Below are 23,148 nucleotides of genomic sequence, written 5' to 3' on the forward strand. Positions count from 1 at the left end.
CAATTTTTTTTGTTTTATATCTTACATCATTTACATTTCACGTTTTACTTATTTTACTCATTTAACATTTCTTGCCAGTATTACTTTTAAAGTATTCATTTAAAGATAGAAGAGCTGTCATGGGGAAATGCTGGTAGTGGAAAAGTTATAATACAGTATAAAAGTTAATCAAACATATATCCTGCATTTGCCCTGTTAAGGTTTTAGGGAAATAAAAATGAATTATTATTTACTACAGAGATAAATTTAGGTTTAACAATGTCCAAGGCAACAATACTACTACAGACTAGTACATACACACACACACAGTGAACTTAAATGGGCACTGTCATAAACCCCTTAAAGACTCAGGGTTTTTCCGTTTTTGCACTTTCATTTTTTCCTCCTTAATTTTTAAAAATCATAACCCTTTCAATTTTCCACCTAAAAATCCATATTATGGCTTATTTTTTGCGTCGCCAATTCTACTTTGCAGTGACATTAGTCATTTTACCCAAAAATGCATGGCGAAACGGAAAAAAAAATCATTGTGCGACAAAATCGAAGAAAAAACGCCATTTTGTAAATTTTGAGGGCTTCCGTTTCTACGCAGTGCATATTTCGGTAAAAATGACACCTTATCATTATTCTGTAGGTCCATACGGTTAAAATGATCCCCTACTTATATAGGTTTGATTTTGTCGTACTTCTGGAAAAAATCATAACTACATGCAGGAAAATTTATACGTTTAAAAATGTCATCTTCTGACCCCTATAACTTTTTTATTTTTCCACATACAGGGCGGTATGAGGACTCATTTTTTGGGCCGGGATCTGAAGTTTTTATCGGTATGATTTTTGTTTTGATCGGACTTTTTGATCACTTTTTATTCATTTTTTAATGGTATAAAAAGTGACCAAAATACGCTTTTTTGGACTTTGGAATTTTTTTGCGCGTACTCCATTGACTGTGCGGTTTAATTAATGATATATTTTTATAGTTTGGACATTTACGCACGCGGCGATACCACATATGTTTATTTTTTTTTTTTTTTACACTGTTTTATTTTTTTTATGGGAAAAGGGGGGTGATTCAAACTTTTATTAGGGAAGGGGTTAAATGACCTTTATTAACACTTTTTTTAACTTTTCTTTTTTGCAGTGTTATAGGTCCCATAGGGACCTATAACACTGCACACACTGATCTTCTACACAGATCACAGGCGTGTATTAACACGCCTGTGATCAGTGTTATCGGCGCTTGACTGCTCCTGCCTGGATCTCAGGCACGGAGCAGTCATTCGCCGATCGGACACCGAGGAGGCAGGTAAGGGCCCTCCCGGTGTCCGGTCAGCTGTTCGGGACGCCGCGATTTCACCGCGGCTGTCCCGAACAGCCCGACTGAGCAGCCGGGTCACTTTCACTTTCACTTTAGAAGCGGCGGTCAGCTTTGACCGCCGCTTCTAAAAGGTTAATACCGCACATCGCCGCACATCGGCGTTGATGAGCACCTGGACCGACGCGATATGATGCGGGATCGCGGCGCGATCCAGCTTCATATCGCGAGAGTCGGCGCAGGACGTAAATATACGTCCTCCGTCGTTAAGGGGTTAAACTTATTTTTTATTTTTTTTTGCATATAACAGCAGGTTAAAGTAAGTAAGATTTGTAATATACTCCCTGTAAAAAAAAAATATTTTTATGTCACCTTCATGGCCTTGTAAATCTGGCCACTCTGGGTATCCCTTCTTGTCTCGACTGCATTCCGTCTGCTCAAAAGCACAGACTTTGGTCTCCTGGCAGGACACCAAACTCAGGAAGTGCTGCCTGGCCATAGGCAGTGAATAGCACTCGCCTGTAGCCAGACAGCACTTCCTGAGTTTGGTCTTCTGCCAGTCCAGCAGGAGACCAAAGTCTATGCTTTTGACATACAGACTGGCATACAGTCTGGACCAGAAGGGATGACCCCTAGTGGAAAGATTTATAAGGCCATGAAAGCGACATAAATTTTTTTTTTTTACAGGGAGTAAATAACAAATATTTTACCTGCTGTATCATATGCAAAAAAAATAATATCACTGACGATGCCCATTTAAGGTCACTTGGACAAACCACTTTTATTTAGTACATCTGTTAGGATTTATGTTAATGTTCAATACATGGTTAAATGGGCACTGTCAGGTAAATGGACACTGTGATTGAGACATATAAAAAGATATAGCGGGTCTCCTAATGTCTATAGGATTGTCTCGCTCAGCTGTGCGCTTCTCTTTAAAGGGGTACTCCGGTGGAAAACATTTTTTTTTTTTTTTAAATCAACTGGTACCAGAAAGTTAAACAGATTTGTAAATTACTTCTATTTAAAAATCTTCCAGTACTTATCAGCTCCTGTATACTTTTTTTTTTTAATTTCTTTTCTGTCTTACCACAGTGCTCTCTGCTGACACCTCTGTCCATGTCAGGAACTGTCTGGAGCAGGAGAGGTTTGCTATGGGGCTTTGCTCCTACTTTGGACAGTTCCTGACATGGATAGAGGTGTCAGCAGAGAGCACTGTGGTCAGAGAGAAATTAAAAAGAAAAGAACTTCCTCTGGAGCGTATTTTTAGATAGAAGTAATTTACAAATCTGTTTAACTTTCTGACATCAGTAGATTTAAAAATAATAGTTTTCCACCAGAGTACCTCTTTAACCCCTTAATGACCAAGGACGTATATTTACGTCCTTGGCCGGCTCCCGCGATATAACGTGGGGTCACGCGGTCATATCGAGTTGGTCCCGGCATGTAACTGAAGCTGGGGCTAATAGTGCACGGCAGCTATTAACCCTTTAGACGCAGCGTTCAAAGTTGAACGCTGCTTCTAAAACGAAAGTGAAAGCTGCCCGGCTGCTCAGTGGGGCTGATCGGGACGACTGCAGTGAAAATGCGGTGTCTCGATCAGCTGGGACACAAGTGGAGGTCCTCTTACCTTCCTCTGGCGTGTCCCTTCAGCGATTGATTGCTCCAAGCCTGAGATGCAGGCTTGAGCAATAGACCGCCGATAACACTGATCAATGCAAAGCTATGGCTTTGCATTGAACTGTGTATAAGATCAGTGTGTGCAGTGTTATAGTTATATGGGAGCTATAACACTGCAAAAAAAGTGTAAAAAAAAAAAGTTAATAAATGTGATTGAACCCTTTCCCTAATAAAAGTCCAAATCACCCTCCTTTTCCCATAAAAAAAAACATGTAAATAAAAATAAATATAAACATATGTGGTATCGCCACGTGCGTAAATGTCCGAACTATAAAAATATATCATGAATTAAACCGCACAGTCAATGGCGTACGCGCAAAAAATTTCCAAAGTCCAAAATAACGTATTTTTGGTCACTTTTTATATCATGAAAAAATGAATAAAAAGCGATCAAAAAGTCTGATCAATACAAAAATGGTACCGCTAAAAACTTCAGATCACGGCACAAAAACTGAGCCCTCATACTGCCCCATACGCGGTAAAATAAAAAAAAGTTATAGGGGTCAGAATATGACAATTTTAAACGTATAAATTTTTCTGCATGTAGTTATGATTTTTTCCAAAAGTACGACAAAATCAAACCTACATAAGTAGGGTATCATTTTAATCGTATGGACCTACAGAATAAAGATAAGGTATCATTTTTACCGAAAAATTTAGTGCGTAGAAGCGGAAGCCCACAAAATTTACAAAATGGCATTTTTTCTTCAATTTCGTCGCACAATGAATTTTTTTTTCATTTCGCCGTAGATTTTTGGGTAAAATGATTGAAGTCACTGCAAAGTAGAATTGGTGGCGTAAAAATAAGCCATCATATGGATTTTTAGGTGAAAAATTTATGATTTTTAAAAGGTGAGGAGGAAAAAATGAAAGTGCAAAAACGGAAAAACCCGTGGTCCTTAAGGGGTTAAGCTATTTGTAGATATCAATATGGGTCTGAGTATTCAATCAATCAAAACTCTTGACATGTCTTTAGGATATGTCAAAAGTTTATTAAAGCGCCATACACACTTTAGGGTTCACCTGCAGTGCAAAACATGAATGTGTGAATAAGAAATTTCAAATGATAAAGTCAGTGCGGTTGAAAAAGCTTCAACCAAGGTGCTTAGATTCTATTTATGCAATGAAGACCAGGTTTACCAGATGTGACTGCTGCATGCAGAGGGGACTACATCCTCTTGTGGTCGCCAACAGCCATAAGATTTAGCTGGTAAAATTGGCCACCTCTTGTGAGAGTGTTTAGTCCACATATGGCAGTCGCAGTATTTGCTAGATGCATCAAATCCCTAAACCATTTGTGGTGTTTCTTGCAATAATCAGATCAAGCAGTCAGTCTGGTATGCGGAAAGGGTCATAGCAAATGAAATCCAATTCCTTCTTTAATTAAAAAAAAGGAAGCTATTATTTCTTTGGATGAAAAATCTGATGACCATTGAGAAGTGATAATGTGAAAAAGTGATGACCTATTAACATACGAAGACCATCCTTAGCTAAATCTGCCATAGAATATAATTTATGAGAAGAATAACTGTAGCGAAATGTAATGGAATTGAGACAAAACGTCACGTCTTCCTGAGTTAGATCCTCTTTTCCTTAAAGGATTACTCCACTGGAAAACATTTTCTTCTAAATCAAATGGTGCCAGAAAGTTAAACAGATTATTAAATTACTTCTATTAAAAAATCCCAATCCTTCCAGCACTTATCAGCTGCGGTATAATACACAGGAAGTTCTTTTCAATTTTAACTTCCTTTCTGCCTGACCACAAGCGCTCTCTGCTGACACCTCTGTCAATGTCAGGAACTTTATATAGCAGGAGCAAATCCCTATAGCAAACTTCTTTTGCTCTGAACAGTTCCTGACGTGGACAGAGGTGTCAGCAGAGAGCACTGTGGTCAGACAGAAAGGAAATTCAAAAAGAAAAGAACATCCTGTGTATTATACAGCAGCTGATAAGTCCTTGAAGGATTGGGATTTTTTTTTATAGAAGTAATTTGCAAATCTGTTTCTGGCACGAGTTGATTTAAAAGAAAATGTTTTCCAGTGGAGTACCCCTTTAAATATTTATTATCATTTCTAGAAGCCCAATTTATGTAATGGTGGATTTGTCCATTACATCTCACACTGTGAGTCACTACTGTTAATCTTTAAGTGTTTTGTACAGTCTGGGTCAGTGGGTTGGAGGAGATGTAACATTAGATACAGTAAACGTAACACTTTATTATTTTAGCAATGTTAAATTACATTAGTTCATTCCATGTGAAAGCACTGACTTGACCTTCCAGGAATGTTAACTAGAAACTATTTTATTTTAAAGACATGTTTCAGTGGGATTAGCTCTGATCTAAGACATTCCCTTCTATAGTACCTGAAGGTTGTTTGCTTTTGTGGAATAGGTCATGTACCATCACGTTCCATGCCTTATCGGGTACTGGTACCTTTCTATCCTGAATTTTTTTCTCACTTTGGTTATTAAATGTTGAGATATGAATAGAAAAATGTCATATACAATGCAGTACAAACAAGTATTGACAGTAATTTACTATAATTAGCACGTTGCCCTTTAATGTCAAGCATGGCAGATAATGCTTTGCTGCATCCTTTGTAGAATTAACAATGCTTTTAGTGTGACAAAATGACAAATTCTGTTCACCAGATAAAGGATTTCTTTAATTCTCTTCCCCATTAAACCTGTCTTTTCCACTTACACAAGCACGCTTGATGTACAGTTAAAAGCCATGCTGATTGCAATTTGCATGAACACCATATACCATTTGTAAAATTACTGCTGATTGTTACATATTTATAACAAGAAAAATCTATTCATTTATGGGACACCAGCAAAATGTGAGCATTCCATTTCTGAACATTATGTGTGGAAGGAAATGTAGAATCCAAAATGTAATTCTGAGGATTTTTTTTTTTTGTCTCGTGTTTGTCCATGTGCAGAATATGATGAGATCGTCCATCTTCCACATGTTTATACTAAGCATGGTTGCCGTGGATGTAATTGTCGCTGCCAGCAACTACTACAAAGGGGAGAATTTTAAAAGACAATACGATGAGTTCTATCTTGCCGAGGTGGGTATAAAAATTAGCATTTCAGGCAGTTATGTAGTTACCCTTCAATATACTGTAAATTTTTTAATTCAAGTTTCCCAGCAACATATTCCCAACATGTTCAAATTCTTTTGTCTGACAATGAATAAAGGCTGTCAGCCAATAATCCAGAAGCTAGATTACTGTAAGAAAATGTCAGTGGTAATGAGCTGATGCTTGAGTGGAACCTCTGTAGGCAATCCATGATGGTTGCTAAGCTGCTTATTATCATCAAGAGTGCAACCGACAGGAACACTTATATAACATTTCTCAAACCTTAAATGGCACATCATGTAAGAACAGGGTTATATTAAGCATAATTACCAAAGAACCTCATTTTATTTCCTGATTTCATTCAAACATTAGTCACCACAGTCCTTCATGCATGAAAGTTCTTGTTTTGACATGGATGCTTTTTTCCCATAATCAATTAAAAAACCTAGATTGCTGATCCCATGAAAAGCTACAAAAAATGTAAAAGCACATGTGATCTGAAAGCGTTACTTTCATTTAAATAAACTTTTAACTTCTTGTCCAGACATCAAACATTAGATAACACTGGGTCTTAGTCCTGAGACCCACTGGGATCATGAGTTATAACTGAGCTAACCAACTGATGCACTGCATTATAGTTTATGCGCTAACATACACTTTACCCTGTCTAACTCACGATCGCAGCAGGTTGACATGCCTGGACAACAAGTCAAGTTTATATATATATATATATATATATATATATATATATATATATTATACTACACTGTACTTATATAGTGTAATTTTTTGTAACTAAGGTTTGCTGATCGTATATTTGCTCTACAGTGCCACCTACTGGAGGTAGCTTCCCTTACAATTAATGACTAAACCTTAAAGAGCATTAAAATGTGATTGAGAATGATATGCCAATCCAAAATCTCTTTCAAAAGGGGGAGTAAACCTTCAGATGGTTTACCATCTCTTTTTGGAGGAGATTTTGACTTAGGACATAATCCCCAATTATTTTTTTAAGGCTCTTTAGGGTCAGACATTGATTGTAAGGAAACCCAGCTTCAGTAGGTGGCACTGTAAAGCAAGTTCTTTTCCTTCTTGAAATGAGCTACTTTGCATATTATTTATATGTAGCATTGCAGGGTATGTTAGACTCTTATTGGCCAGTTTGGCCACAATCTTAAGGAGACACACTGCTCTTCTAGTCCCTTGATCAGACTTGAAGGGGTACTCTGTTGAAATCCTCTTATTTCCTTTCATTTGGATAGGAGATAAGATGTTTTCAGCAGAGTACCCCTGTAAAGAGCCTTAAACAGTTATGCTTATGTTACCATGGTTTGGGACCTCCTTAATTATATTACAGAATTGCATTATGAATTGTATTAGAATGGTGAACTCCTGGTTATCACTGCACATTGCAGCATTTAGAAACTGATTGTGCAGAAAGGACAATCACTTTAAGTGAATCTCCTGTGAGAAGGAGGATAACAATCTAATAATGATAATGTATTGTGGAATTGTTCAAAATGGAATTCTTTAATATGGCTGTTAAGCTCTTTCACGTAAGGACATACTAAACATGATCTTCTAAAACCTAAAGTAGTTACCACAGATATACATACATGAAAGTATTCAGTAAAATCAGTGATATATCTTTAAAATAAAAAATACACTAATAATAATTAAATAATAGTTTCATATGCTGCAGATTTCATTGCAGAAATTTGAACAAATCATCCATCTGTATGGAACTTCCATAAAAACTTGAGCATTCTATTCATCCTATTAAACTGATAGTTGTTGCAGAGCTTTAGGTAACAAATATGCCTTGTAATACTCCACAATTAAAGGGGTATTCTGGCATTATACATCTTATCCCCTATCCAAAGGGGATAAGATGTATGATCGCAGGGGTCCCGTCGCTGGGGACCCCCGCAATCTCGGTGCAGCCTCCTGCATTCTGTGCCGGGCACTGCCTCAGAGACAGGGATATGGCATCATGTCCACACCCCTAGTGACGTCATGCTACGCCACCTCTATTCAGGTCTATGGGAGAGGGTGTGGTGTGATGTCACAAGGGGGCGTGGCCGTGGCGTCACGTCCCTGTCTTGGAGTCAGCGCCCGGCATAGAATGCCGGGGGCTGCACCGAGATCGTGGGGGTCCCGAGTGGCGGGACCCCTGGGATTATACATCTTATCCACTATCCTTTGGATAGGGGATAAGATGTATAAAGCCAGAATACCCCTTTAATGGAATTATACACACAACTATTTGCTCTGCTCAGACTTTAACAAATATCAGATATCTGGTAGTATAGTATCCCAAATTACCTGGCTTGATATGAACTCCCCAGAATATGAATTCCATGGCAGAGATTTTCTTCTGAGTCCATTTAGATAAAATATTCGGTAATATGCATCTTTACTGAATAGCACTAAATAATGACGTAGCACCTTTAACACTACACCTCCGCAATAAGGCAGGAAGGACTAAATATCAAGCCAGTTAATTAAAACCCTTACTACAGGTGATCAAAGTTATACTTTACCAGAAATCTGGGCCTAGTAGGTTCAGGAATGCAGACAATATGCAGGGTCTTTAGGAAGGTCATCTCTTTGGATCAAGTCTGGTCTCCCTGATGTGGTGTCTGATTGATAGGCTGATCAGGATTCACCCAAGCACTTACTCCACAGGTTTTTAAACCTTTCTTTATCTAAAGCCTGCCCTCATTAAATATGGTGTCATCTGGTGGGTGTGACTATGTAATTAACCTTACAATTTCACTTATGCTATTCCTAGGGTTAACTATAGGGGGCAGTCTGTGACAGGGTATTGACTTGAAGAAAAAACATATTTTCTATAACCTGAGTATAGGTATGTCATGTGACTATAATATTTATGCAATCTATTTAATATAACTATTTGATGTCCCTGTCCAATTAGATCAGAATAATATCCACATATTTAAATCTCAAATAGATGACTGGAAATAGATGAATATTATGTATAAGGCTAAGTTTCCACTTGGTTTTTTTCTCTGGCAGTTTTTGGAAAACTGCCACTGCAGTTTTTGAGCCAAAGCCAGAAGTGTATTCAACAAGAATAGGACATACAAAGGAAGGACTTACACTTCTCCTCCCTCATGGATCCACTTCTGACTTTGGCTCAAAAACTGCTGATGTGGCATTTTTCCAAAAACTGGCAGGAAAAAACCCAAGTGGAAACGTAGCCTTAAAGTGGTATCCACATGTGTATTCAATCTACATGGCCAGTATCTTAATATGTCTAAAATAAATATATATATATATATATATATATATATATATATATAAATATATATATATAAAACTAAATATTATACTGTGATATATAACACTACTATTGGATACTACCATAACAAATTATGAAATATATTGTTTGGATATATATGCCTATATCTACCATTTATATAATATAATATCCTTGTCCATCTAACCTAAGATAATAATTTTCCTGATTTAATCTTTCAGGGAACTCAAATTATATGATTGTACATCCCATACATTATTTAGACAATTGAACACAGCATTTAGTTACTTAGCTATACATAATACGAATTATCAATGTTCTATATGTTTTGCAGTGGCGGTTGCTACTAGTTATTACATGTGGGCGGGTTATACCAGAATTTGCAGGTGTGGTTCATGACGTCATGTCCACCTGTGATTGCAGGTGTGCCGTTGCGTCATGTCCGCCCACCCACATGTATAAAAATCGGTCTTTTTGTACTATTTGTTGTGTATGACTAAGGCCTTGTTGTAAGGCCGAAACGTGTCACTGTACCTTGTGTTCCTGTTATGACCATCTGGTGAAATAAATATCATCATCTGAGTTATCGGAGTCTGGACTCCTTTCTCTTCTTGCTGCAAATTTTGGGCGAGGTCCACGCCCTGTCCGTGCGCACCTCTGTGGACCAGCCTCGCGCTCCCCCAGTTCCCAAAGCTTTATTTACCTATCCCCCGGTGATATACGGCACTGGACTTGCATTGTTCAATATGGCCACGGGTGGAGGTGAAGCTCTTCAAAACGGGAATTTAACTCGTGAGGAACGCATGCACTGCATTTTTAATGCCACCAGTACGGACACTCAGGAAACACTTGACCTCAATATTGCACTCCGAGAATTGGAGGAAGCTATGCTGTCTGAAACTAAGATTTGGTGGGATATGACCACGTTAAAAAATTATGTGGATCAAACAATGATTCCCAGGGAAAATCAGAAAAAAGGAGATGTATGGTCCTTCAGCCAGTAATATATATGCCCTTGGAGACAATTTACCAAAATAATAACGCTACTAAAATCTACCAATGAGGCCACAAAGAACGCATTAAGCTAAAAAATGTATAATTTTATTAATAAAGATAATAAGAAAAACAATGCCTCACGATACAGTGCTCAGAAAGGTATCAGATATAGCACTGAATAATGAACAACAGACCAAGGGAGGGGGTTTGGGGTACAGGTGAAGAACCTGACCTAACCAACCCTACCTAGTCTAACCCCTTGCCCTCACTACAATAAGTGTGGACAGGGAGTAGGGATAATATAAGTCACATAAACATGAAAAATGAACAATGCAATGACTTAATATGTGTATATTCTTACTCCTAATGACCTACGCGTTTCACCCTTACTTATAGTTAGGGGTTCATCAGGGCTCAGGGGAGCAGTCAACATATCACAAATAATAATCAAAAAAACTCTATAAAAAAGTGGTAAACAAACAAGTGAAGCACACGTGATACAAAGGTATAGTAACCGCACATTGATACTGAGTAATGATAGATAGATGTATGAGAAGTAGATAAATCATCCCACACTGGCCACAATGGAAGAAATGTGGATCCTTAATTGTACTATGAGTAGATGAAGAATATGTCCCTTGTCCAAAGTAAGTACTGTAAAAATAAGATCACAAGACCACCTGTCAGAGTTCCATATTTTAACAAAAATATCAAATGCATGAAGTATAAAGTATAAAAAATATTAATAATATATACCTCCAAGAGTAATTGGGTAGATATGAAATAGCCCAGCATCGTATTATAGATATAGTGCCACAGGGATCACTGTTTGCCACACCCTATGTTAATGAATGTGCTAGAACCTGATAAATAAATACATCAAAGTTAACTTAGGTAAAGAAAACCAAAGATGACACCAAAACAGATAATGAGCCAGTCTTACCCATATATGATGGTAATAGGCTAAAAACTGATGACTGGTGTGACACACCAAATATAATAGTACAAAATGTTGGGCCGAAGGTACTATAAAGATAAAGGCAAAAACAGAATATAACTATCTAAATTATGTGGACATGAGCATAAGCCAATATAGGCAAAAACAAGAAAGAGCTTACCCCCTGACCAGATAATATACAGCGTCAGGACAGAAAGAGGTGGATTTATAGATGGATTAGAAACACTTCCAGCAGAGTACTAGAGATAAAACCAAAAATATAAAATAAAACACCATATGACCAACAGGTGTTATTATTGCCATATCAATATAGCCCCAATAATACAAACAAATGTAGTATAATATATATATTGCCTACCCTAATGTAGGATGTTTAGAGTATCAGGCAGTCCAGGATACAAGATGAATAAGGTAATGAGAGAACCTGGTATCACCTCCCTAATGTGGAGGCTCCAGAGGAGACGATAACTCCTGCAATGGAATAATATAATATAAGGGGTATATAGTTACCAAAGGTGTAGGTCACATGATGTATGCAAGGCAATGCAGCCACAATGCACTCACCCAATCCCCGGTGTCCCATGTGTGGACTCAGTGCGCGGCGTCAACATTGAACGCCGCGAATCTGATTAAAAAGCCGCGGGACCGGAAGCGGAAGTGACAGGAGATATGTATCTGCGCATGTCCGGAGTCAATGGAACGCAATGCGCTTCAATCGGCGCATGAGTGGATAGACAAACCCCAAAACGAGGCTTGGATGTGATGCGATTCACCCCGCGCATGCGCCCTATGTGGATGTCAGAAAAATAAATAAAAGAATGGGACGTATAGGAGACTGAAATCTTAACTCATAGCTAAGGATAATGTACATTTAGAAAATTATAGATGTATATAAACTGGGCCAATGTGGAAATGCTAATGAAATAGGGTAAGTACAATCTAAGAATGGTAAGCATAAGATAAACTAAACGATGGATGTATAATCATAAATAAATGAATAAATAATTAAATAACTAGATAAATGGCAGGTGAGTGAAGACACTTACATCAGTCAGAAGATATATTACACAAGATGGGAGAATTGTAATATAAAAAAAAATGTCCATAATCACATCAAATGAAAGGGCAAAAAGATAATTGGTCATTAAGACCATAGGGGGTGGTAGTCTTTAGCCGGTATATCCAGCGTGTTTCGGCTTGTAATAGTCTTTTGTCCAGGTCACCACCCCTAATGTCGGGTTTGAGAACTTCAATGACTTGGAAATCCAAATTAAAGGGGGTGTCCGCATGATGCCTAAGCATATGAAGCGACAACGGTTTTTCCCTCTTATGTCTGATGTCACTCATGTGTTCGAGTACCCTACGCCTTACCTCCCTCATGGTCTTGCCAACATAGCTTAAGGGACAGGGACAAGTAGCCAAGTAGATGACTTTACTTGTTTTGCAGTTCGCATAGTCATAGCACTTATACATCTTATTAGTGCTAGGACTGAGGAATTCTTTGGAAACACGCATGTATTTGCACGCTTTACATGATCCACATTTGAATGATCCAGATACTTACTTGAATGATTCCCAGGGGACTAAGAATCAAAAAATTCCCCACTACCGTCTTTTGTCAGCAGTTTAAGCAAGAGTGGGAACTTCTGCTAGCTGATTCTTCATTGAAGTTTATTAAACTAATAATACAGTACGAAGAAAAAGTACTTGCAGAGGTTAATGAAAACATTTCCACCATCAAATCCTCCTTGGAACAGCATGAACAGAACCCTATTTATTTGGAATATAATACAAAGATCACGGAACAGATAAAGAAAGCGGAGTCCTCAATCGCAGATGTAAAACAAAGAAAATTCTTACGGGATTTGGAGGACTATAAAACTAACTCCGTTTTCATCTGGCCCAACACCGGGAATAACATCACTCCCAGGTCGATCTTGGAGAAACAGGGCAAGAAAACCGCATATAAAAAACACAACAAATCGCTGAATAAGAAGGATCTGAGAGTCAGTTTTTCCTCTGTCGAATCAAGTGGAATGGATGATACTAGTGATCTGGGATCTCAAACTGGGACTGTGACCCCAAATGCTGCTTCTTCGCCTCTGCCGGCACCGCACAGGATGAAGATCCAGAATAAAGCGTTAAAAAACGCTGTGTCGGCAGAAAACATCGTTCAAACCAGGCAAATGGAGCACAACCAGAAGAGGTAAAAACTTCCATTCCCATTTTCAATTTATCTGCCACCATTCTTTCTTGTGCACAACTTGAATTTTTGTCCCGTGGACTTTCTTTTGCCCCCACTTGTAGATTTGATTTATTCCGGACTTTACTTGATTTTAATCGTTTTGTTCGTAACATCACTTTACGTAAGCATTTTGTCAATATTGAGAAGAATGTTGTCTCTGATGTCATTAATACTCATACTAGTGATGTTATTGTACCGGATGTGTCTAACATAAATATTTAATCTATCATTTAAAGAAAGGAATGCTCTGAAGGAACTGGAAAACATGGACAGCATAGTCATAAGACAAGCAGATAAGGGAGGAGCGGTGGTCATATTGGATAGAGGTCTTTATAGCAAATTAAATATGGAGATGCTAAATGATCTTAACACGTATAGACCCCTTCCAAGTGACCCGACTCCGAAATTTAGGAAGATCTTAGACTCCCTTGTGCATCTGGGGGTAGTGAATGGATATATTACAGAAAGTATTGCTAAATATTTAATTATTGATAGCCCTGTGATACCTATATTCCATTCGCTGCCCGAAGTACACAAGGGGGTATTTCCCCCTCCCCTTAGGCCGATTGTGGCGGGGATATCTTCTATCAATGAACGTTTGTGTGAGTGGGTTGACTCACTTTTGCAACCACTTATTCCTACTTTCCCAGGTTACATCAGGGACACGAAACGTGTTAGAAATGTTGGACCCTATCCAGTGGGAAAATAGGTACATGTTGGTGACAGCTGACGTCACCTCACTGTACTCGGTCATACCACATCATCTTGCTTTATCAGCCTTATCCTGGTTTCTGGAAACCTATTCTCGATACCCCGGTGATCTCCGGGAATACATGCTATTGGTAGTAGATTATTTGTTAAAACATAACTTTTTTATGTTCAATGGCATGTTTTTCCTGCAGACCACCGGGGCTTCGATGGGGGCGAAGTTCTCCCCCTCCCTCGCCAACATATATATGTGTTGGTGGGAGAGGGGGATTCTCTTTGCCCCCAATAATCCCCACAGTCCCGCCCTGATCTGGTATGGCCGCTACATTGACAATCTCCTCTTTATTTGGGGATCCAATGTAGCGGCCATACAGGACTTTACAGAATATCTTAACCAGAATGAGTTGAACTTAAAATTCACTGTGACTGTCGAGAAATAAATTATTAACTTTCTGGATTTGCGTCTGTGGGGTGACAGAGAAACCGGCCAGGTTATAACATCTACCTATAGAAAAAATACTGCAGTGAATTCTATCCTGCATGCTGATTCCTGTCACCCCAGACATGTTATAGAAAACCTCCCCACTGATGAGCTTATTAGAGCTCGGCGTAATTGTACCTGAGAGGTTGACTTCAGTGGGGAGGCTGTTTCCATAGGCAACCGTCTTAGAGCAAGAAATTATCCACAGTGGACCATTGATAAGGCCCTTGCGGTTGCCAACGGTAAAGACCGCAAGCTCTTGATGGGCATTACCTCTGATAGGCATGGTGGAACACACAATGGAGAGGATAGAAATATTATTTACAGTAATAGTGACAATAAAAATGTCATGTTGCATAATAGAAGTAACTCACCGGTTGTGTTTTCCACCCAGTATGGCACAGAGTTTCAAACCATTAAAAAGGTCATCAATAAGTATATGCCTATCTTAACCAGTGATCCAGATTTCAAACAAGCTTTGATAGGGGGCCACATATGTGTGTCTAAGAAAGCACCCACTATTGGCCAGCGTCTCTCTCCTAGCTTGTTCCAGGATAAGGCTCCTACCAAACCCACTTGGTTGACCTACATTGGATCATTCAAGTGTGGGGCTAAAAGGTGCATCTGCTGTAGCTATGTTTCAAATTCCACCACATTTGTATCTACAGTTAATAATGCTAGTTTTCCAATCAAACAGTACGTGAATTGTAACACAACTGGTGTTGTGTACCTGTTCACGTGCATAATTTGTCAGGTGCACTACGAGCTCTCTAAAAATGAGGATTCGGAAGCACATTTCCGATGTACCACATTTCCTATCTAGGAATATTTCAATGGTATCTAAGCACTGCGCGGAGGCACATGCTGGTGATACTTCTAGTCTCTGGCTTCAGGGGATCGAAAGAGTCACAGTTCCAGCTAGAGGTGGCAATCTCAAACATAAGATTCTGGACCATGAGATCTTTTGGATCCTGAAGTTGGGGACTAGATATCCACGGGGTTTGAATAAAAGAATGGACACGATTTTACATTATTAATGCACTTCTTGAGGTTTTTTTTTTTCCTCTCTCTCGGGTCATTGCCCATGTGCTCACATGTTCTTCAGTCAAGATTTGTTTTAATTCCATATAAAATTTATTTTTTGTATTATATATTGTTTTTTTTCCGGTTATTCATAATGGTAATTTGTTTTTTCATATAACTCAATCTGACTGATCAACATGTATATTCCCCTCTTTTTCCATTAGTATAATTTTTTGATACATCATCATGGTTCAAGCTGTTATATCTATAGTGCAATAGCGTAATTCCGCAATACACTCACATATGTAAATCAAGAGTGTGAGTGTTTTCAGGATATGCGTTTTTTTTCTTTCTTTTTTGTTATTATTATGGAAGATAGACTTCTGTGACATATAAACGATACCGACCTCTTTCTTCCTTTTAATATATTTAACATATTTTTGTAATAAAGATACTGCTTTGTCTATGTATTTTTTAACACTGTTTTCATGTAAAACATTTATATTTGGTAAATCATATATAATTTTATAGATATTCTTATCAATGTTCTATATGTTTTGCAGTGGCTTTTGCTACTAGTTTTTACATGTGGGCGGGTTATACCAGAATTTGCAGGTGTGGTTCATAACGTCATGTCCACCTGTGATTGCAGGTGTGCCGTTGTGTCATGTCCGCCCACCCACATGTATAAAAATCGGTCTTTTTGTACTATCTGTTGTGTATGACTAAGGCCTTGTTGTAAGGCCGAAGCGCGTCACTGTACCTTGTGTTCCTGTTATGACCATCTGGTGAAATAAATATCATCCTCTGAGTTATCGGACTCTGGACTCCTTTCTCTTCTTGCTGCAAATTTTGGGCGAGGTCCACGCCCTTTCCGTGCGCACCTGGGGTGAGCTGAAGCACTGTTGTTCCTCTATAATACGAATAATGTTTCTTGTAGAGGGATTAGCCCGGCACTGTCAGCATGAAGAAGGTGTGTTGCTCTATCTGGAATACAGCTTACTCTTATGATGAAGAACGGTGTGGTGCTCAGACAAATAGGAGTGCAAAGATACAATTCATTACGTAGAAAAACTGAAGTTGGCACTCACCATGTTCTTCTATCTTCCTTCCTTCATTCAATAATACTCACGTATTACATGTACAGGACGGGAGATGGTGCATAGATGGGGGGGGGGGGTACAACCAGGCTACAGCACTGTTTTGCTCTTTACAGAGCTTCAACGGGCCTGTAAAGAGCGAAACAGTGCTGTAGCCTGGTGGTACCCCCCCCCCCTAATGCACCGTCTCCCATCCTGTACATGTAATTTGTGAGTATTATTGAATAAAGGAAAGAAGATAGAAGAACATGGTGAGTGCCGACTTCAGTTTTTCTACGTAATGAATAATACGAATAATCCTTATAATGCCATAACTATCAGTTATATAATAGGGAAAGGTAGCATATTAATGCTACAAAGATCATATTATAAGATCATATAAAGGAATGGTTTTATGAAGACATTTATATTAACCTATATTTCACCTTTTGCTGTTTGAATCTGCACCTTGTTTACTGACTCTTCTTAGGGACATGTCTTTTGTTTACAGTCCCCCAGGTTAGTAGATATGAAACCTATTGGCCCTCATTTACTAAGAGTGGAGTGTAGGTTTCTTTGTGGGTTTTAATTCCCTGCAATTTATTTTCCACTGTATTTACTAAGGTTTCCCTACATTTTCCACTTTCCCTTTTTCGGGTTTTCTCAGCAAAATGGAGAGGTAGTCAGGTTTTTTCAATTCTGGCGCAAATTTTGGCGCAGACAGAATTTCTGGCACAATGCAACAGAATCTGGCGCACAACCTGACAAAACATGTCGGGTTTGCAATAGTAAATGAATAGTAAATAGCCATTATGTTTAAATCTCAACTAACACAGTTAAGATAGAAAAATATCTAGTATTTGCTTCTCTCAAGACTCATTGTTTGGTAAAAACACTGTAGACAGACCATTGTCTCAAATTTGGTTTTGGAAATCTGGGCTTAGTACACTTCCATTGTATTTTACTTTCCTGTAAACAATTTTTTGTATTTGTCTACCTTTTAATAGAGGGCAAAAGGTGAGGTCAGCATTACAATAGAAATTAAATAATATTCTAATATAAGTTGAATACTCCTATGATTAAACCTGACAATATGTATGTAATATATGTATGTATGGACAAAAACTTAAACCCTTCAATGAAGTAGATTTATTATAATAATATGTTTGCTGTAAAAGTAAAGCAAATCTGCAGTGAATCAACTGCAAGGTCTGCAAGTGTTAGAGGTCCTCCCTGGTTAAACCCATGACATAAAGGGCAGGAAACTGCAGTAAATCTACAATATGTAGTGTATGCTGCAGGTTTTGTTTGCTGCATTTGAAAGGAGTTTTGTAAAATTCCATTAGCTTTTATTATACTGTAATCTGTTGTGGATTTTCAGTGCAAGATTTTGATAAAAGCTGTTCCTGAATTTACAGGAGCTCCTCTTATGTACCCTCTATATTAATAGGATATTTAGTTACACAAATCCAGCATCCCCTTGTGAGGAGTTTAACAATGGATATACATTTTAAGTCTTGCAAAGCTTTGCATTTGGCAGACCTTCAGATGGATATCATTAGCACATACTGTAGATTCCCATTAAAAGATGAATCTTTATTCAAATATTACATTGTTCTAACAAGCTGTCATGTTATGTCTATTCTAGCCATCCTCTTAATCTTTGACTGATAACACAAAGTGTCAAATGCTGAACTTTACACAACCCCTTTTCGGATGTTTAAAAAGCCAAGTAAGACACAATTACTGTATCTTGCAAAGTCTTATTTAAAATGACTTAACAAAACACTGTGTATACATAAATTAAGACTTTCTGTGTCTGTATATGCTATAACATCTTTATATGCTTTAACACAAATGCTGGTGTTTTTTAATTTACACATCGAAAATTTGATCCGTATATAGTAGCCAAAATCATGAGTGGACGGAAGGAAGTGAAGAATTATAGGACTGTTTAGGACCTAGTCTTAATTTATTTATGCTTTTTTGCAAAATACTGAATAGGCGTGAATTGGCCTTACTTAACCTTTTAAGGACGCCGGGCGTATGCATACGCCCTGCATCCCGAGTCCTTAACGACGTGGGGCGTATGCATACGCCCGTGGAAATTCCGGTCACCGCCGCTAGCCAGTTGGGGACTGGAGCGGAATGACTGCTGAAATCATTCAGCAAGCATCCCGGCACATCGCCGAGACCCCCCAATGTCGGCGATTGCAGAAAATTGCATGTCAATTCAGACATGAGATTTCCTGCTATACCGGGTTGATCGGGTCTCTGGTGACCCGATCACCCGGAAAATAGGGATGATCGGAGCGGTCAGTGACAGCCCTGAGGGCTAGGAGTGAGGTCGCAGTGCTGCGATCTCCTCCTATCCCCTGCCATTGGTCAGAACTGATTCTGACCAATGGCAGGGCAGGACAGTGGGTTGCCATGGCAACCCCCCCTTCTGCCCACCCCTGAATGTCGAGGTGAACGTGGAGAGAAGATGGAGGCCGGTAATAAAGTAGAATATGTCACAAAAAAACATTCTCAGAATCAGAATATTCGGTAAAAGTGTTTTCGAGTTATTAATTCGTAAAGAGACGGTGGTCAGAATTGCGTAAAAGGGCTCAGTCCTTAAGGTGAAAAAGGGCTGCGTCCTTAATGGGTGAAACATGATTCACACCAATGCTTTATTTTTATTTCTGACTATCACATTAAAGGGGTACTCCGGGATAAGATGTCACGCCCCCTCCCATAGACTGGCATAGCGGGGGCGGGGGGTGACGTCTCACAGGGGCGGAGTCATGACATCACGATACTCCGGCCCTGTGGTCACCACCCAGCTGTTTGTGAGCTGGCACCGCGGCGTGCAGCTCAAACAGGTGGGTGGCGAATACAAGATGAATGTCGAGGTGAACGTGGAGAGAAGATGGAGGCCGGTAATAAAGTAGAATATGTCACAAAAAAACATTCTCAGAATCAGAATATTCGGTAAAAGTGTTTTCGAGTTATTAATTCGTAAAGCGACGGTGGTCAGAATTGCGTAAAAGGGCTCAGTCCTTAAGGTGAAAAAGGGCTGCGTCCTTAATGGGTGAAACATGATTCACACCAATGCTTTATTTTTATTTCTGACTATCACATTAAAGGGGTACTCCAGGATAAGATGTCACGCCCCCTCCCATAGACTGGCAAAGCGGGGGCGGGGGGTGACGTCTCACAGGGGCGGAGTCATGATATCACGATACTCCGGCCCTGTGGTCACCACCCAGCTGTTTGTGAGCTGGCACCGCGGCGTGCAGCTCAAACAGGTGGGTGGCGAATACAAGATGACGGGGGTCCCCAGCAGCAGGACCCCTGCGGTGAGACATCTTATCCCCTATCCTTTGGATAGGGGATAAGATGTCTCAGGGCCAGAGTTCCCCTTTAAGGGCCCATGCACATTGCTCTATTTGATATCCATGTCACATGAATGCTGACAGTGAAATATAATGTTTTTGGGCCCATACTGTTCCTGCATGTCTCTGATGTTATTCTACTACATAAATGTCTCCATTTGTAATATACTTGATGATGAAAGGGCTACTTAAAATATTACTTTCTATTTTCACAAGCCTGGGGGAAACTCTGGTTGATCATCTACAACCCCTTCTTCCTATATCAGATCATCCAAAGAGCTTCTGGTGGCAGAGGCATGCAGAGTGGCAAGGGTGTTGCGTGTGGATGAGAGATGCAGGGTATCATGGATAGAGAAATACCAAGTCCAAGGGAGAGCAGAAAAGTCCTGAGGGCAAAGTTCTTGTGCCAGGCAAAACCACAGTTAAGATTTGGTGTTATAAAATAGATCAAGTATTCCAGCATGGGTGCAGACAGGATTGCAATACAGCAGCCCAGCTCCGCCAGAAAGATTGTCTTCATTGCACCTATTAATCCTGTAGCGGGAAGAGGACCACACAAATGTGCCAGAACACAGAAAAGATATGAATGGGAATTATTTGCAATAAATATAATAACTGTGGCATCAACTTCATTTTGAGAATCATTTCAAGCTCTGTATGGAATCAAACTAATAAGGGGGCGAAATTTAGGTTGTATAGGGCTGAAAAATATGAATGAAATATCAATGTGATCTCATCAGTGGGATGAGCTATTGAGCACATCTGGGATTTAAGACTGGATATAGTTTAAGGAATACTTCTTTATATTGCCCGACAAGAATGTGACCACTCTTATTCCCATAATCAATAAATTTACTCAGGCCCACCTGAAGGATGCAGTCACATGAAGCTTCCAAGACGCATTTAATCTCAAGTCAGGCTAATTCTAAGTCCCAAAGGACAGGCTGAGAGAGCGTTTGTGTGCCAGTTTGAGAGAAGAAACCTTAAAGAGAGCTGCCTGAAAGGTGTGGGCTTTTTCTCGTTTGAGCCATGTACCACAGTTAATTAACACCCCCCAAAGAACACATTTAAGTGCCTCCCATTGAAGATAAAAGGAAGTCTGATCCCCAATCTAACCCCCCTTTAAAATTAGCAATAGCCTGTGACAAATCAGTTGCACACACACTGTCAAAGAGCAAAGATTTGTTAAATGAAATGAAGAGAGCAAAACACTGAGCCATGCATGGGACAGAAAAAGCTATAGTTCCAGTCCAAGGGATGCTGCAGTACCCAGTAATCACACAATTGTAATTGGGAAATGGAGAAATTAGAGGAGCCCTAAAATTATAGAGAAGGATCCATCGTCAGATTCAGATCCCTGCAAAGCACCACAGTTACCTGGATGACATGAAGAGCCAGATCAACTGAGCTGGCAATTAATTTAGGTTGACCCTTCTGCTCAATGGGAGGTTTCTGTCCTAGGCATTAATGATGGTGAATGCTTATCCTCCATTTGATAAGGAGGGAAGGCGTTATCTGGCATCTTCCTCATTAGTGATCTGCAAGGGACTTGGATAGCTGCGGTTACTCCCTTAGATCTGACTGTGGGGTTGTTGGCACAAAACCATACAGGGTAATATTTACTTTTGAGGGCAGGGGAATGACCTTTCTTTAAAATGGGTCTCCTGAAGACAAGCAATATGTACCTTTCAATTGTAGATATAGAATCAAAGGCATGTCAAATCTGCACTAATTTCGCCAGAACAATTGACCCCTTTGCATTGAAGGATGCAGTATTAAGCTCCGCCATGGGGTTGGAGGACCAAGAAATGCCCAGAGATGCCAAAACCTGTCACAGTGAAAATAGACACAGACCCCATGGTCAAAAAAGAGGAAGAAGCTGAAATGAAAGAAGCTGAAGAAATTACAGAATAAAACAAAACAAATTAGCAGCAGATGGACTGCCACGGCAGATACTAAACATAACATAGTATACCGGGGAACAATACAGTGAGAACAAGTCTAAATACGGTCACCAACAAATGGGGGGAAATGGAAGATCAGCAATAATGCTGGAGCTCACAAGCTACATATAATAGAAGCCATGAACTATGGGACAAAATGGTGTCTAGGTTAATCAATGTAAATGAAGGCTAACATACAATGAAGGGGAGTACAGATATAGAAACAATGTAATCAGAGAGAGAGGAAACAAATCAGGAGCAGGAGGCCACTTTGGCTAGAAAGGCAGATGGCCATCTATATCAAAAGCAAAGGCTACTGCTACACCATAGAAATAAACAACATAGTAACATAAAGCAACTTAAGTGATAGGAGCAGATGTGTTGGATGCTGTAGAGGTAGTAGGGAAGACAGTCTGTAGCCTGGTACCAAACCTTTGATGATGGGAACCTCTTGCAGTGAGTCCAAAGCATGCAGACTTTGATGTCTTCTGCAGAGAATGTTGTAGCGGCCGTATGGGTGTGGAAAGGGAGCGCATCGGCCAGTCTTAAAGGGTAATATTCGGCATATCCAAGTGTAAGAATCCAAGAAGATCCTCAGAAGAACATAAGAAAAAGCACTGTTATTTTTGCGTACTGGTCAACGGGGATAAGGAATGTCCTGTTCTGTCAAAACTTCTGGATCAGAACTTCTTTATAGGGGATCTGGTGGCAGGTGCGAGCGTGAAGTAAAATATCCTTTTTTATAGCATAAAAGTACGCCTGACAGATGACATCTCAAGGGCATTGATGATTAAGTTTGGTAGGGCAGAGGGCCCTGTGTGCCCTATCTAGTTCATTATGATCTCCAAGGAACGCATGCAGTTTATCAGGGCATACGGAAAAAGTATGGAAGTGTGAATGTAAAGAATCCCTCAAGCATCTGGAGGACTACTGTGGAGAGAAGGCTATGGAGGCTATCTGGGCACTG

General features: G+C 39.4%; 1 protein-coding gene across 9 annotated transcripts in view; it reads left to right on the forward strand.

Annotated features, from left to right (window-relative positions):
* Nucleotides 1-23,148, forward strand: part of NALCN (sodium leak channel, non-selective) — a 657,013-nt gene that overhangs the window by 311,286 nt on the left and 322,579 nt on the right. For all 9 annotated transcript variants that reach the window (XM_056555671.1, XM_056555665.1, XM_056555672.1 and 6 more), the window contains one exon: nt 5,945-6,076. In XM_056555671.1, coding sequence (XP_056411646.1) covers nt 5,945-6,076 — 132 coding nt within the window. The remainder of the gene's footprint in view (nt 1-5,944; nt 6,077-23,148) is intronic.

Source organism: Hyla sarda, chromosome 2, assembly GCF_029499605.1.
Source record: "Hyla sarda isolate aHylSar1 chromosome 2, aHylSar1.hap1, whole genome shotgun sequence".
NCBI classification, from domain to species: domain Eukaryota; kingdom Metazoa; phylum Chordata; class Amphibia; order Anura; family Hylidae; genus Hyla; species Hyla sarda.